We start from the raw sequence: 14,398 nt of genomic DNA, 5'->3' as shown, positions 1-14,398 counted from the left end.
AGTGACAGATTCTTGAGGTCATAAACATTTTAGTTCTGAAACTGTTGGCAGTTGCACCCATCTGTGAATATACTAGAAATCACTGAATTGTACACTTTAAGTGAGGGAACCCTATAGTAGGTGAACTATCTCAATGAAACCATATAAAAGATTTTAGCAGGGGCACCTAAGTGGCTCAGCCAGTTGGGTGTCCGACTCTTGGTTTTGGCTCTGGTCATGATCTTGGTGTTACGGGACTGATCTTGGTGCTGTGAGACTGAGCTTAGCACTCAGTGCAGAGTCTGCTTGACTCTCTCTGCACACCCCCCGCCCCTCAATATCGTCTTGGTCTCTCTCAAGAAAAAATTATAGCGGCTAACATCAAGACTACGTGTCAGGCACTGTGTTGATTCACAATTATTTCATCTAATTTTGTGACAGTAAGCCTCCTAAGTTAACATCATCTCCACTTTGTATGGAAGGAAACCGAGGCTCAGAGAGCTTAAAAACCTTCAAGGTCACATAGTGGGTGAGTGAGAAAGTCAAGTCTTGACCCCAAGCTCATCTGACTTCAAAGGCTCCTGAGAAAGTGCTACCTCTTCAAACACAGTCAGTCTCACCAAGCTGGTGCTCCGACCCCACCATGAGGATAAAGACTGGAAGTCAGAGGGTCAGAGTCCCCACCCCCACCCCCACCCCCCCGCCAAGGGGCACCAGTTGCCCAGGCTTGCCCAGAACCATCCACCCTTGTCACCTCTCGAGTTGGCCCGCTCTCCTCCTTGCTACTGTTCTAGTATAAGCTAGCCCACACTGGTGGTGGCATACGATCAAATGCCATCTGTTTGATGAGGGCTCCTAAAAGCCATGTAATTAAGGTGCCTACTTTCTACATCCTGTTCAAAACTTGTAGTTACTCTAACAGTATTAAAGGCCATTGAAAAATATCCCTGGACTATCTTTAGCCTTATAATGGGTTAGGTTATAAAATGGCTTTATTTCCTCCTTTTTCTTGGCTAAGACATTAAATTGCACACAAAATCCTTTATCAATCAGGTGCCTGAAAAGCCATGCCTCTTTAGAAGCCCCCCATGAGCCCCTGCACTTGAAGTTGTCCAGTTAGGCATAGAAAGCTATCCTGTGACAAGTCACCTTGTAGCTGTGATACAGATGAATGCTAAGGGGCGGGAATCACGGACACTGATGGAAAACGTGCAAAACAATCTTAAATACTAATGGACCAGAGAGGAGAGCATCAGGTTGAACAAGGTCCAAATGGGAAGGAAGACCTCACGTATGGTCTCCATTACGCTCACTGTATGCCATTCAGGACCGATACACCCCTTGCTCGTCATTCCGTCTGGCATATCCTTGTCCGAATCTTACTTGGCCCTTGGGTCATGTGAAATGCCTCCATCTCCAGAATCTTCATGACCGAGCCAGGCAGAATGAACTAGACCTGATCCATCTCTGGGAACTGTTTGCCTCACCACCGTGGTACGTTCCGTCACCAATTACTTACGTAATGAGACTGCAAACTGCTTTGCACCGTTTCTCCAGGACTGCGTTTGATCCACAGCAGTCCATTATCGTAAAATTTATAACTAATGCTTTGGTAATCAGAGATTTCTACGGGGTCCCAGGACAAGTATCCCTTCTCTTTTATCCTACATTGTAGTAGCAACACAGCTGAAGGAGCAGTTGGGGGGAAAAGTACATTTGTTAAAAAGAGCATGCATCTGTATTCACCAACCCGCACTGGCTTAAAAAAACTAACTTGCAGTACGTTTCTCTCATCAATTTTTTTTTTATTGAGCTACTTGTGCAAAGGAATGAGGTTACGTGTTCACTAATTATGTTGCGATCGTTAAATTACTCGTTTAACAAGTTCATTTAAAGAAGTTTAATGTTCCATCAATGACAAGCAGCTTGAATACACGTTTGATAACGATCATTAGAACAAGGAATAAAATGCAAGATCTAGTCAGAGTTTCAACCAGGCGGCATCGCATTCATCACTAACCTGACTGAAAGGCCGCACGCGCACAGCTACCCGCACACCGTCAGTACTCGGCAGAGGTGTCGTCATTTTCCCAGCTCTTGTGGTATTTATTTGGTAGAAAAATAAGGTGGAAAGCACAGTGCTTCTGCTTCATACTAACACATTACAAGCTTAGCCAACACAAGCAGTTTGTTTCTAGACAATCAATTATTAATGGTCCATTCGTTACACACTATCCGATGACCTGTTATAAATTATTTTACAGCACTTACTTAGGGATGAGTTTCACAGGCTACATCAAGCGTCCCCACTGAATTGCACACAGTCGTACTGCAGACAAGTGTCTTGTTTCTTTTTCCTTCCCACCTCACACTCGTTCCCCGTCCTCAATAGTCTGTGCCTGAGGTCCTATGAAAATGCGTCAGTTTTCAAACCTGAATATTAAGGGATTTCTGTGATTTTTTTTTTATAGCAAGCTCCTTCCAGCAAGAATATAGTAAAATTTGTTCAGACTTCTCATTCTAGCGACACTAGGCACACACGAGGTGTACCGAGCTACCATGAAACAGATTTGTTCGACATTTCCCTTCCTCTCAAACCTTTCCAAGAGGCTAGTGAGCAGTGAACCGGTCACTCTAATCTGGATAATAATTAGTCTCTGAAAAATGGAGAGACCATAAAGGTAAAGAGCCTTTAAGCTTGCTGAACAAGAAATGCCAACATTGTATTTAACTAATGCATTGCTTGGAAAATGACTCATTTGAGGTAGAATATACAAAATTTGTTCAACTACAAAATGCGGCAAAATTACATGCCCATAATTCGATTTCAACATAGTAACAGGCAAAAATATATATATGTACATTTTATGATTAGAAATCTCAATCATAGGAGCAAAGTGCATAAATTATAAAATAGCAACTTTAAAAAAAAATCAGTTCTTCAATCATCTTCATTTTAAGGCTGGTCTAATACCTTTAACTGTAGCAAAAGAAAATGGGACCAATGCCTACTAGCATTATAAAATCATTATTAAAACAGAAATCCCCTCTCAAAAATCTAACAGACACAAACTACCATGAAGTATACACTTTATTTAACATTCCAGTAATAAGCCATATTTACATATTATATAAATGTATGAAGTCTTAATATAAAATAGAAAAACTGCCCAGACCAAAAGAATCACACTCCTTAATGGAGTTATTATACTTATTGAAGACCTTCTGTTTACAAAAATTTACAGTAATTTATACAAATTATTTTCTTCCAAATTAGATGATTTTTAATAATCCACACAATTCGGATGATTTTACAAATTGGTGTTCATTAAAAACTTGAAAAAAAATTATAGCATTTTTCTGCGTAAAACTTGCTTTGGAAAGGAAGACAGCTTCTTCCTGCCCCTTCCCGGAGCTCTGCCCGCTACTGCTGTCGCTCTTCGAGGCTTGCTCTGGACGCCGTCCACTGGGCTTGCCAAAGGAGAAATCAGCTGGATTTTCACAGGAGGAGGTGACCAATTATCTTCTTCTTTGCTTCTGAAAACAAAACATAATTCTGGTAAGAATAAACACATTATAATATAAACTAGAATCCACTTCCCAATTACACTGGGGAAAAAGCCTATATGAGCAGTACCCTTTCCTGGTGCTTTGACTTTAGAAGTGAAGAGAAGCATCCGGTCACATATGGCAGCTGGAGGCTGTATAAAGTCTTCCCATGTCAGTGGGCTGAGAGCCCAGCAGGCCCGTCAGGTGCGTGAGAATCAGCACTCCCACATGCCAGCAACTGGCAAGTTCGTGCACACTTTCGTCATAGGAACGTTTCGCACATACATACATACACAAAGCCAAATGACATGTCAACGGTGTTACGAGTTATGGTCTCATATGGCCTCCAAGGTCTCGTGAAGTCCGTTTTTAAAGGGTGATCGAGTGGATTTACTCGGTACTTTTATGAAATTCAATCATGGCTAAGCGTCAATATACCAAGAGAAATTTCTCCACAAATGGAAGTTTTATTGTTACTAGTAAAGTAAGTGTAAGAATTTTAAGTTTACAATTATTTTTATTAGTAATTATCTACATTTACCCAGGAAAGGGTGAAACCTCCCACTGCCTTCCCCCACCCACTGCCAAAACGAAGTCCCCAAAGGCACGGAACCGCCCTCTCGAACTTTCTTTAAAAAGGGCGGATGGACTTTCACTGCTATGTAGGGAGACCCGGCCATCACCACGAGCCAGTGTGCACAAATGCCCTTAAGAATGACCGTTCCCTGAAGGGTTTCATTTCTCTAACTTATGACTCTGGATAAAAATTACAGCATCTAAGAGGTCATACCTGCTTGTCTGTCTTGTCTTTGATGTCCTGGTTGTTTTCGCTTTTGGCCTTCCCACAGTTTCTGATGGAGCATTATCTTTCTACAAGTTAAAAATTTAAGAAGATAAATCACGTAAGTAAATACTTGAAATCTGCGTTGGATTAGTTCTATCCCGAGTCAAGGAATATGGCCAAACAGGGCTGGTGAATTCAGACACCACAAGTCCCAAATGCACCCCTTTTATCTTTAGTAGGAACTGTGGTCATCTGGGGCCATCCAGGGCCCTATCCCCACACATCCAGTTCACCTCCAAGGCCCGAGTGTTTCACGTGGAACCCGTCCTTGTCTGCTGCCCTCCTGTTCCCACTGCCTCCGCCCACATCCAGGCTCTCGTCATCTCGTAAAGGAACAGGCCACCAGAGACTAGTTTTCCTCCCCAGAATTCACTTCCCGCCTCCTTCAATGTGCACGTGGCTGTTCACCCGTTTGTAAGCAGCGCCCCACCCCCGCGTACTGCCAGGCCTCTGTGCCTCTGCAATCTAGTTTTCTCTTCCAGTGGTGCCTTTTACCTTCTGTCTATAGGGTTATTTGAGCATAAATGATTCTCACCATACCGGGAAACAATTATGCGCTTCAGCCTCCTGAATTAAACTGAGCTCCTGAAAGACCAGGAATCTACCCAAGTGATTTCTGTGTAAGTCTTTGTCCTTCAACAGTAACTGGCTCATAGCAGACAGTTCAAGAAATGTTTAAGATTAATGTTAAAATATGGGCCTGTCTCCCTCTCAGCCCTAGAGCTATTTTGATTTTTAGGGTTATGTGCAGTCAGGTGGTACAGTCACCTCAAACACGCTCTCTCCAATTGTGGGGTGTGCATGACACCCTGGGAGTTCAGGGACCTCAGACCTCTAATCTAGATAAACACATCCGGATCCTTCTGATGCGACACTGAAAGCTAGAAGCCTTTCCCCTAATGGGTAATCTAAACCGCAGCTGCCAGGAACACGCCATCGGTGACATACTGTACCCTAAGGGCGGGCCCACAGAAGTGCAGACAAGGGGATCTGGGGCTTTTGGTCTAAAACTCTGTGCTTTCACCAGAAGTTTATTTAGGAAACATGGCCGAAACGGAGTACAGAGCATGTTTAAATAAGCATATGAATAAACTGCACTTCTTACCAGTTCATCTCCCGCTCTGGATGTGTTAGATGTGGCTTTCCGCCTGGTCCTTAACGCAGGAGGCGAGAAGACAAACCGAGAAGATAAATCTGAAACTAATTCTTGCAGCTGTGCCGGAGCCTCTATTTTTTTCCCTAAAGCAAGGCAGGGAGAAAAGAACACACACTGTACCCACGTCCGTCTACACTCATCTCGGTTATCTATGGTTTTTTTAAAGCCTGGAACAAACGACACATGGTAGGAAGACACGAGCATCTGAACACAGCGGCCGCACCAGGAGGACAAGAACAATGGGGCAAACCCAACATTCAGGAATATCTAATGCCTCAAACTAAATGCTACAGTAGAAAAATAAAACCTATGATGCTCAGAACTGTATCAATTAGTTCAAATCTTTTTTTTTTTTTTTTTTAAAGATTTTATTATTTGCCAGAGAGAGCACAAGCAGAGGCAGAGACGCAGGCAGAGGCAGAGGGAGAAGCAGGCTCCCTGCTGGACAAGGAGCCTGATGCAGGACTCGATCCCAGGATCCTGGGATCATGACCTGACCGGAAGGCAGTGGCTTAACCGACCGAGCCACCCAGGCACCCCACCTAGTTCTAATCTTTACTGCTCCTCGAACGTTCTTAGGAAGGGAAGCACCAATCTCGTACATGAGCTCAGCTAGTTTGCTTTGTAAGCCCACCTATTCCAGAGACAAGGTTTTAGTTTACAAAAGTAATTTTATCTTCAAAGAACACTCCAAAGTTCTTTCCTTCCAGCTCATTCGGAGCTAGTTGCTTGCGTCACAGCAACAACAGAAAAAAGTCCCCGTTGTAAAGGAAAAAAGCAAGCAGAGGAAGTAATGAATGTGGAAGAAGCGGCTGATAGGAAGATATTTCAAAGACAAAAATGGCTGAGTTAAGAACTGGTTCGAAGTATGTAACTAAAAACATCACAGACTTCATCTCAGATTTTGTTCTCGCCAGGGGGTCTCCGGACTCACGGCAAGCAGCCCTGTGCTGGTGGAAGTGGCCGGTGAAGCCGCCGGCTAGGTCCTAGCTTCGGCAGGCCGCAAATCAGTTAAACCCCTCTGTGCCTCGGTTTCTATAAAATGCGATCAGTGACGGGACCTACGAAGTCACCGCGAAGAGGATCTGAGCAGCCGAGCAGCGTGGGCGGCGCGCGGTGAGTGCTCTAGCGATTGTCGGCATTTGTTACGAGGTTACTACTTCAAGAACTTACAGTCCAGAAATAAAATTCTCCAAGTCTAGTTCCAGCGAGACACTCAGACAATCAAGACTTCTCTAAGAAGTCAAATTCTGCTTTTACAGCACATGATGCTTTTAAGAAAAAACTGAGGCGAGGTCGGAAATCGAAGTCCTCTCTGCTACTAGCGGGTAAGGGGCGGCCTCGGCGACAGCCGGGGGAGCTGGTGTGACTGCCCTTGGGTCATTGAAAAGAAAGCTATCTAGGATCCTTCTAGGGAATGAAAACACGCTCTCTTTCCCCTCCAGGCCACCCGGAGCAACAGCCGCTCTTTTCAGACGGCTCACGCTCCGCCCCGCATCTCCCCCGACACGTCAACGGAGCGAGTAAGGGAACACGGACGCCACCACTCCTGGGGAAAAATGTCCGGCCTCCCCCGTTTCTCCCACATGTGCTTCCACTAAGCCAAACAAGACTTTATGATCCTTGCTGGCATGTCCATTCCTCACCCACTTCTCGACGTTTCCTGAGGGCAAGTTCTGCGGCCTAAGGTGCTCCCGAGTGCGGGCTTCGGCGCCAGGAACGCACTGGTCAGCGGCCGCGACGACTCCGGGCAGCCCGCGGGGGGGCTCCGGGACGCCACTGCGTGTCCTGCGCGCTGTGGGGACTCCGTCTCCCTGAGCCTCAGCCTCCCCGCACTGGGGCAGGACGAACAGCAGCGACACTTCACTGCGCTGCAGCAGGAGTCCGATCACCCGACAAACACCTACCCCAGCTCGGCCTCAGGCCCACGGCAGGCCCCTCTTCAGTATCTGCCGCTGAGTAGCAGAAAGCAGACAAGATCCACGGAGACGGCAAGCTTCACGTTCTTTTGACCAGTAAAATACCTTGACGGCTGTTTCTTTGACCGCCTTCCCATCATCCGAGAATACGTGCCTGCTCCTCGGTGCCTCCTACCCTCCTGGGGGAGCTGGCAGGACACACCGAGGACGGGCAGGGGAGCAGGGCGGACTCTAGCAGGAGGCCGAGAGAGGCAGGGTGACCCCGGACGCTGGTGATGGCTTTGTGGTCAGAAGGCTGCGGGGCTGGCGCTGTCCCCTTTGTGGTCCAAGTGAGAAGCCCGATGTGGCAAAGGGAAAGGACTGGCTGCCCAGCTACTGAGTGGCAGGAACGAGAGAGCTCGGTCCCCAATTTCTCACTTCTACCGCGACAAGGTGCCTATTTTTAACGCCAGAGAACCCGACAACAGTTCCAATACGTAACAGGAGAGCATACAAGCGTGTGCGGCCCATTGGGAGATGTGGGGCAGCCACGAGCCACACAAACTCACGAACACCCACCCGGTTCTGAAGAGTATTCGAGAGGCTCTGAAAATGCTCATGAAGTGAGGCGGGAGAAGCAACAGAGGATGTCCCTAGACACCCGGCTGGGAGAAAACGTGAACGCTGCTTATCGGTCCTTCTGATGACCATACACACCGAATTTCTCATTTTCTATGGCTGGCATGTAGTTTACTACAGAAACAAGTAAAACTAGTTCATGGGCATATAGATACCAAATACGTAAAGACACCTATTAACACAATATGTGTGTCTGCTGCACTTTTCTAAGTCACAAGGAAAGCGTGAAAGAATTGTGTTAATGACCTTCTGCTACTCACCCTACGGCATTTCATTTAAAATTTATCTGATCTCGGGGCGCCTGGGTGGCTCAGTTGGTTAAGCGGCTGCCTTCGGCTCAGGTCATGATCCCAGCGTCCTGGGATCGAGTCCCGCATCGGGCTCCTCGTTCGGCAGGGAGCCTGCTTCTCCCTCTGCCTCTGCCTGCCACTCTGTCTGCCTGTGCTCTCTCTCTCTCTCTCTCTCTGACAAATAAATAAAATCTTTAAAAAAAAAATTTATCTGATCTAGAAGATTAGTCAAGTGAGCTACATTCAGACATACTCCTGTCACTGCATTCTGCTCCATGGAGAGCATGGCAGTGACCTCCCTTTCCTCAGGCTGTGAAAAACTGAATCCTATAGCACTACAAAATCAAAGATCTATTTTTAACAAACTGGGGTAGGGGGCAGGGAGACTGGACCTCCTGCAACTACAAGTTACTTTGTAAAACAAACGATCCATCTGATGGCAAAGGGTCCCTCCCTGGGCTCAGGCTATGTAACTAAAATGAATGACTGCAGAAACCAGCACATTTAAACAGGTGTTTGCAAAGTGAATGCTGAATACAGAAAATTTTCAGTCTGAAGATTTTTAAGCAGCTTAAATTTCTAGTGGCCTTCCTCAAGTCATGAGGCAACTAACTTTACAGGATGTTCACTAATGCTTTTAGAAGTATATTCAATAGCTCTGAAAGGTCTAAATAAATACAACAAAGTCACGTACTTTACTTATGAATCCCTGAGCTGCTTTGCTGAAATTCAGATCTTCAGCCTTAAGTGAATGACTACATTTTGCGCACCTAACCATTTTTATCACATTTGTCAAGAACGACCCTAACATGTTCTGTTCAGCAACACCAGCGTCTCAACATTTCCTTCATAATCATCACCTTTTAGACCCTTTCTCCTAATTGGCCACTTCACTGAAACATCCCCCCTCCAAATCCTAATAGCACAGATAAAGAATAAGATATTCTTACCCTTTGGGAAGACACGTCACCCCTGCCGGGAAGGAATGTATGTGCTATACCAACCCAATGATACAGCTGTGAGCTCATCAGAGGCAATGAGGGAGGCTAGATGTGAAGTCGTGCCAATTTATGGGCAACAGGGAGGAGGCACTGAAATAATTTCTGTATCCTATTCAATAAAATTCTACTCCTTCCCTTTAAAACAATTTGAGGTTGTTGATATCTGCTGGGACACGAGCCAAACAGCCGCATTTAGATTAAAAATGCTGATTCTAGGGGTGTCTGGGTGGCTCAGTAGGTTAAAGCCTCTGCCTTTGGCTCGGGTCATGATCCCAGGGTCCTGGGATCGAGCCCCACATCGGGCTCTCTGCTCAGCAGGGAGCCTGCTTCTTCCTCTCTCTGTCTGCCTCTCTGCCTACTTGTGATCTCTGTCTGTCAAATAAATAAATAAAATCTTTTAAAAAAATGCTGATTCTATCTGGGGAGAAATTAAGTCACTTATGTCAGGGCAGAATGAAGAGAAATGATACTATCCTAGAAGATTAAACCCATGTCAAGTGAATTATAAGGCTTCAACAGTCACAGTGAATGAGAAAATTCCTGAATCTGAGGATAAAATTTAAAACATACAATCTCTAAATTTTACTATTTAAAGATAACATGTGTTTTCTTTATGGAGGGGAGGGGAGGAATTCCCTGTAAATACTAATCATTTTTAGGAGAAATAATTAGGGTCTTGAATCGAATTGTGATTTAAACAACAGAATCTTAAGCTGAAGATTAAGCTGTGCTTTGAATATAAATAAACGTACCTTTCTCTTTCTTTGGAACCTTTGACACGGGAGTAGAGAATACAAACTCATTTTTCAGTTCAGAGAGGTCGGGAAACGAGATGGGCTTGCTAGATCGAGTCCTCGTGCTACGGGACGATTTCAGTGGAGTGGCTGGGGCAAGCACCCTCTCTTCCGGGTTGTCAGTTTCCATGGCTGTCGTTCCATCATCGGTGTATTTTTCTGATACAGGGCCTAATGTACACGTTTGGCTTGGATCTTCAGTCCTTTTCGTAAGCTTTTTCTTAGAGCCCGTCACCAGAGTAAGTTCCTCGTTTGGCACTAAAACGGATTTTTCTAAAGCTGTCTTTGCAACATCAGTCTTTCTTTTAGCCGGGGTCTTTCTTGTCGACCTCTTCTGGCTGCTGAGAGTTCCTGACCTCTTCTTGGGACTTTTTGCTTCCTTGACAGCCTTGGACCCAACATCTTCAGATGGATTAACTTTTCTTGGTCTACCACGTTTTCTAGGTCTACCAAACTCTGCCTGAAGGCTCAGCTGTGAGGAATCCAGTCTGGAGTCTTCTGTGACATCAAGTGTGCTACATTCCCTCTTTTTAGGACTTCTGTCAGGCTCGACAGGCGGTGCCTGGTCCACGGGCTTTCCATCAGGCTTATGTCCTCTACTTTCAGCAGCTTCAAGAGTGGCACTTCTCAGTTTTCTGGTACTTCCGCTGGGACGTGCTCCTTTACTGACTTTCAGATCTAGATCTACCATTTCAACACTCTCCAGAGAGTCCACAGATTTTTTAGTTCCTTTAGGAGTCTTTTTGGTAACAGACGAAAGCTTAGTTTCTCCAACTGACTTATGTCCTGTTTTTTTAGAAGCTTCTAGAGTGGCACTTCTCAGTTTTCGGGTGCTTCCACTGGGATGTGCTCCTTTACTAACTTTCAGATCTAGATCTACCATTTCTACCATTTCAACGCTTTCCAGATGGTCCACAGATTTTTTAATTCCTTTAGGAGTCTTTTTGGTAACAGACGAAAGCTTACTTTTTTCGGGTTCTGGTTCCAACAGCTGAGAGGGTTTTACCCTCCTTAGTCTGCCAACTGGAGTAACCTCTAAGTCCTGTTCCACAGGACGATCACTCCCTAACACGTTCTGATTATCTTCCGTTCTTTTCCTTCCTCTCCTGGGAGTCCCAGGGTTTTGAGGTATTTGCTGGCTCGGAGAGAGAACTCTGACATCAGAAGAGGCACCTTCAGAAGACCCGGAAATTTCTTTTCTTTTCCGAGTCCTCCTACCTGAAAGGCCCAGCCTGTCAGGAGTAGCAACAGCTGTAGATTCTTCCTGTTGTGCTGATACGACGCTTGGGTTTTGGACACGTACTCTTCTGCGTGTTCTGGAGGAAATTGTGTCATCAAGCTGGCTCACGTTTACAGTCATTGTACTTGTTTCCTGAACAGTCTTCAACGTAGATTTGACTACCTTGGTGACGACCTGCTGGCTTATTAAAGGTATGTTTTCATGAATGGACTGCTGTTCCACTGTATCTGAAGTAATTTCTTTACTTCTTGTGTCTTTGATTACATCTAGCAAATTTTCTGCGATTGCTACTTGAATTGGTTCAGGCACATATGGTAAGGTCTCTACCTTTTGGGACTCCTGATCACTAGTTATGACCGTTGCCAACTCTGCACCAGGTGCACCGTTTTCCCCACTGCATACGTGTTTTTCCTCAGCTGCTGTGTTTGCCGCTGGAGCTAACACATTAGATGCTGCAGAATCACCGGTCTCTAATTCTCCTTCTTCACCTTCCAGTATCAAGGTAAAGTTGCTCTGAGCCCCAAAAAGTTCCCCATCTACTTCAGGAACGTCACACTCAGCAGAGTCTTTATTATCAGATAAGTAACAAAACTGTTGCTCAATGGTATCAAAATTATACTGGAGCTTAAGAGTCCCTGAGGGATACAACTCGTTAAATGCAAGACTCCTAGCCTCGTGTCCTGAATCTTGAACTCCGAGCTTTTCATGTTCAGTCACCTACAATGAATTAAAGATAAGAGACTGGTTAAAGAATTTTAATGTGTACATTTATTTTAGCCTAAAGCATACAGTTTTTTAATAATCATCTCATCTTTGGCATATGAATTGTTAAACATAAACTACATTTGATATGGCATATACTTATGGGTTTACTTCATAAAAAATATCCCTTTAAGCAATCAGACATTATTACTTGGTCAAAATAACTAGACAGAAAAAGATTTTGAGATTCTAAATGGAATTAAAATAGAAATTTCACATTTCCCTAGCTAAAAAAGACAGTCCTTATAAAACCTTGAAAATTACTATGATACTAATTTAAGGACTTATTCTGTTCTCACCCGAGAAAAAAACATTAACTGGAGAAAAAGACAATCCCCAAATTGTTTTAATGGTAATCCCCAAATTCCCTAACTAACCACACTTTTTCTAAACAGCATGATCCCCATAAGGTTGAAGAAGAATTCACCTACATAAGCTCCCTTGGGCTAGACTCAATCCTCTTCCCTTTGCTGGGGCTGCATAAACCATGAAATTCCTAAGGCTTTCAAGTTCAGTACCTCTCCTGCAAGGGTTTGGTGGAAGAAGGAATGGTCCTTGCATTTACCTTTTGGTAAGGGAGGGGGAGAAAAAGGAGGAGGTAGAGAGTAACAGAGAGATCTCCTGACCAAGAAGGTAGAACATTACCACCCACCTAGACAATGACATTTTCCCACTCCCCCCACATTCAGTGAGATGAAGACTGGAAATACCCAGAAATGAGGATTCTCACTCATACCAGGCCCACAATTTTTATTAGCTTCCCAGCTGAAGGAATGGGGACTTTATCCATCCATTTTACAGTGAGAATACTCATGAAAATGAATATGGACAACCATGACATTTTTATGATTTAAGAAACTTTCCAAATACTATACAATCACATTTCTATAAATTAGAAGAGTTTTTTTTTTTAAATCTTACATTCACTTATCATATATAGTTGCCTGTTGATATTAAAAGAAACGTGGTGGAATTTTGAGAAACCGTAAGTCATGCTAAGTACAAAAAAAGAAAAGGAAAAAAGAAAGAAAGAAAAGAAATCCCTTCTCATGTTATAGAAGTTAAACCCCAGCCAGCTAATGAGCACTCTCCTAAAAGTACGCATGGGGGAACAATCCTGTCTAAACTGTATTCAGTTATTTTCAAATGCTCTGAATAGTTTTGCTGTCATACTTGTCTCTGCCGTAGCCAGTATCTGTTTTCTCATGGCTAAAAGAACTTTCATTTGAACCAGATACTAAGCAGAAATTATATTGTTACAATTCTGACTTCTTTAACATAACTTTTTGATTTTCACAAAAAACACTTTCTCACTTAAAGGATGTGTTCTTTTATATTCCACAAAATATTTACATGCTTTCTTCTAATGGACATTATAAAGAGGTTTTTATACAGCAGTCAAAATAAGTGAACACATTAGGTTTAAACTATGGTTTGAAACCTAACTAAACCAAAACTAACAACGAAGTAAAAAATTAGTTTTTTACATGAATTTCTTGAGGATCAGGAGGATCATCAGAAACGGGAGGCCTTTCTTCCGCTAAGTCAACACTTGTTTTCAGGACATCAAGTTCTACTTTGTGATCTTCCTGCAAGTTCAGTGTTATTTCCTGGTCGCGCTTATGGTCAGAGACCCCAGGACTTTCAGGAGCAGCAAGGCCAGAGTCTCCGCTATCACTGTGCACGTCGGCCGCAGCTGAAAGACACACACACACACACACACACACACACACACACACACACACAGTTTGAGAAGCAAGAGAAAGGCACAGGCCATATTGCACTTGAGAACATTTCCTTGAAAATCTGTCCTACTGCCCAACAGTTTCTAACTTCTTAAAGGGGAAAAGCCTATGAGGGTTTACATATTAATCCCATCTCTTCAGTATCCATTCAGTGTAAACAATACGTATCTGCTTTCTACAAACACACGAAGGTAAGTTTTACATTTAAAAATGACAATAGTGGCTTTTTTCTTCAACTTAGGTATAATTCCCGCCCTTACTGCGAAACTTCAGTATGAGGACAATTGCTTGGAGGAGCTCAAATGTTTGTTCCCTGTTCACTGAACCTGGAAATCATGGTTATCAGGGGACTGACAAGTGGCCATCAGTTACCCCCACTGAGCAGGTATACAATGGCAAAAGGGACCTGTAGTCCGGGCCGTATCTCACTGTGAAAAGGACTAGGTAGTTCTCTTTCAGCACAAAGTATCCATATGGCCACAGACTGAGCCACCCAAGAAC

General features: G+C 44.1%; 2 protein-coding genes across 2 annotated transcripts in view; both read right to left on the bottom strand.

Moving 5' to 3' along the window:
• LOC308355959 (kinesin-like protein KIF28P) overlaps positions 1-2,942 on the bottom strand; it is a gene marked incomplete at its 3' end in the record, with an annotated part of 58,072 nt that extends 55,130 nt beyond the window's left edge. Inside the window, exon 1 of the mRNA XM_080824510.1 lies at positions 2,000-2,942. Coding sequence (XP_080680636.1) covers positions 2,000-2,065 — 66 coding nt within the window. The 5' untranslated portion in view covers positions 2,066-2,942. The remainder of the gene's footprint in view (positions 1-1,999) is intronic.
• Positions 2,943-3,052: 110 nt separating this feature from the next.
• AHCTF1 (AT-hook containing transcription factor 1) overlaps positions 3,053-14,398 on the bottom strand; it is an 80,671-nt gene continuing 69,325 nt past the window's right edge. The window contains exons 33-37 of the mRNA XM_080824045.1: positions 13,640-13,848; positions 10,109-12,107; positions 5,478-5,611; positions 4,319-4,398; positions 3,053-3,516 (exon numbers count right to left, since the gene is read on the bottom strand). Of these exons, the coding sequence (XP_080680171.1) occupies positions 3,327-3,516; positions 4,319-4,398; positions 5,478-5,611; positions 10,109-12,107; positions 13,640-13,848 (2,612 nt within the window). The 3' untranslated portion in view covers positions 3,053-3,326. The remainder of the gene's footprint in view (positions 3,517-4,318; positions 4,399-5,477; positions 5,612-10,108; positions 12,108-13,639; positions 13,849-14,398) is intronic.

Source organism: Martes martes (assembly GCF_963455335.1).
Source record: "Martes martes genome assembly, chromosome: 15".
In the NCBI taxonomy this organism is placed as follows: Eukaryota; Metazoa; Chordata; class Mammalia; order Carnivora; family Mustelidae; genus Martes; species Martes martes.
Note: the sequence above shows the minus strand (reverse complement) of the source record. Positions and strands in the feature narration are given on the sequence as shown.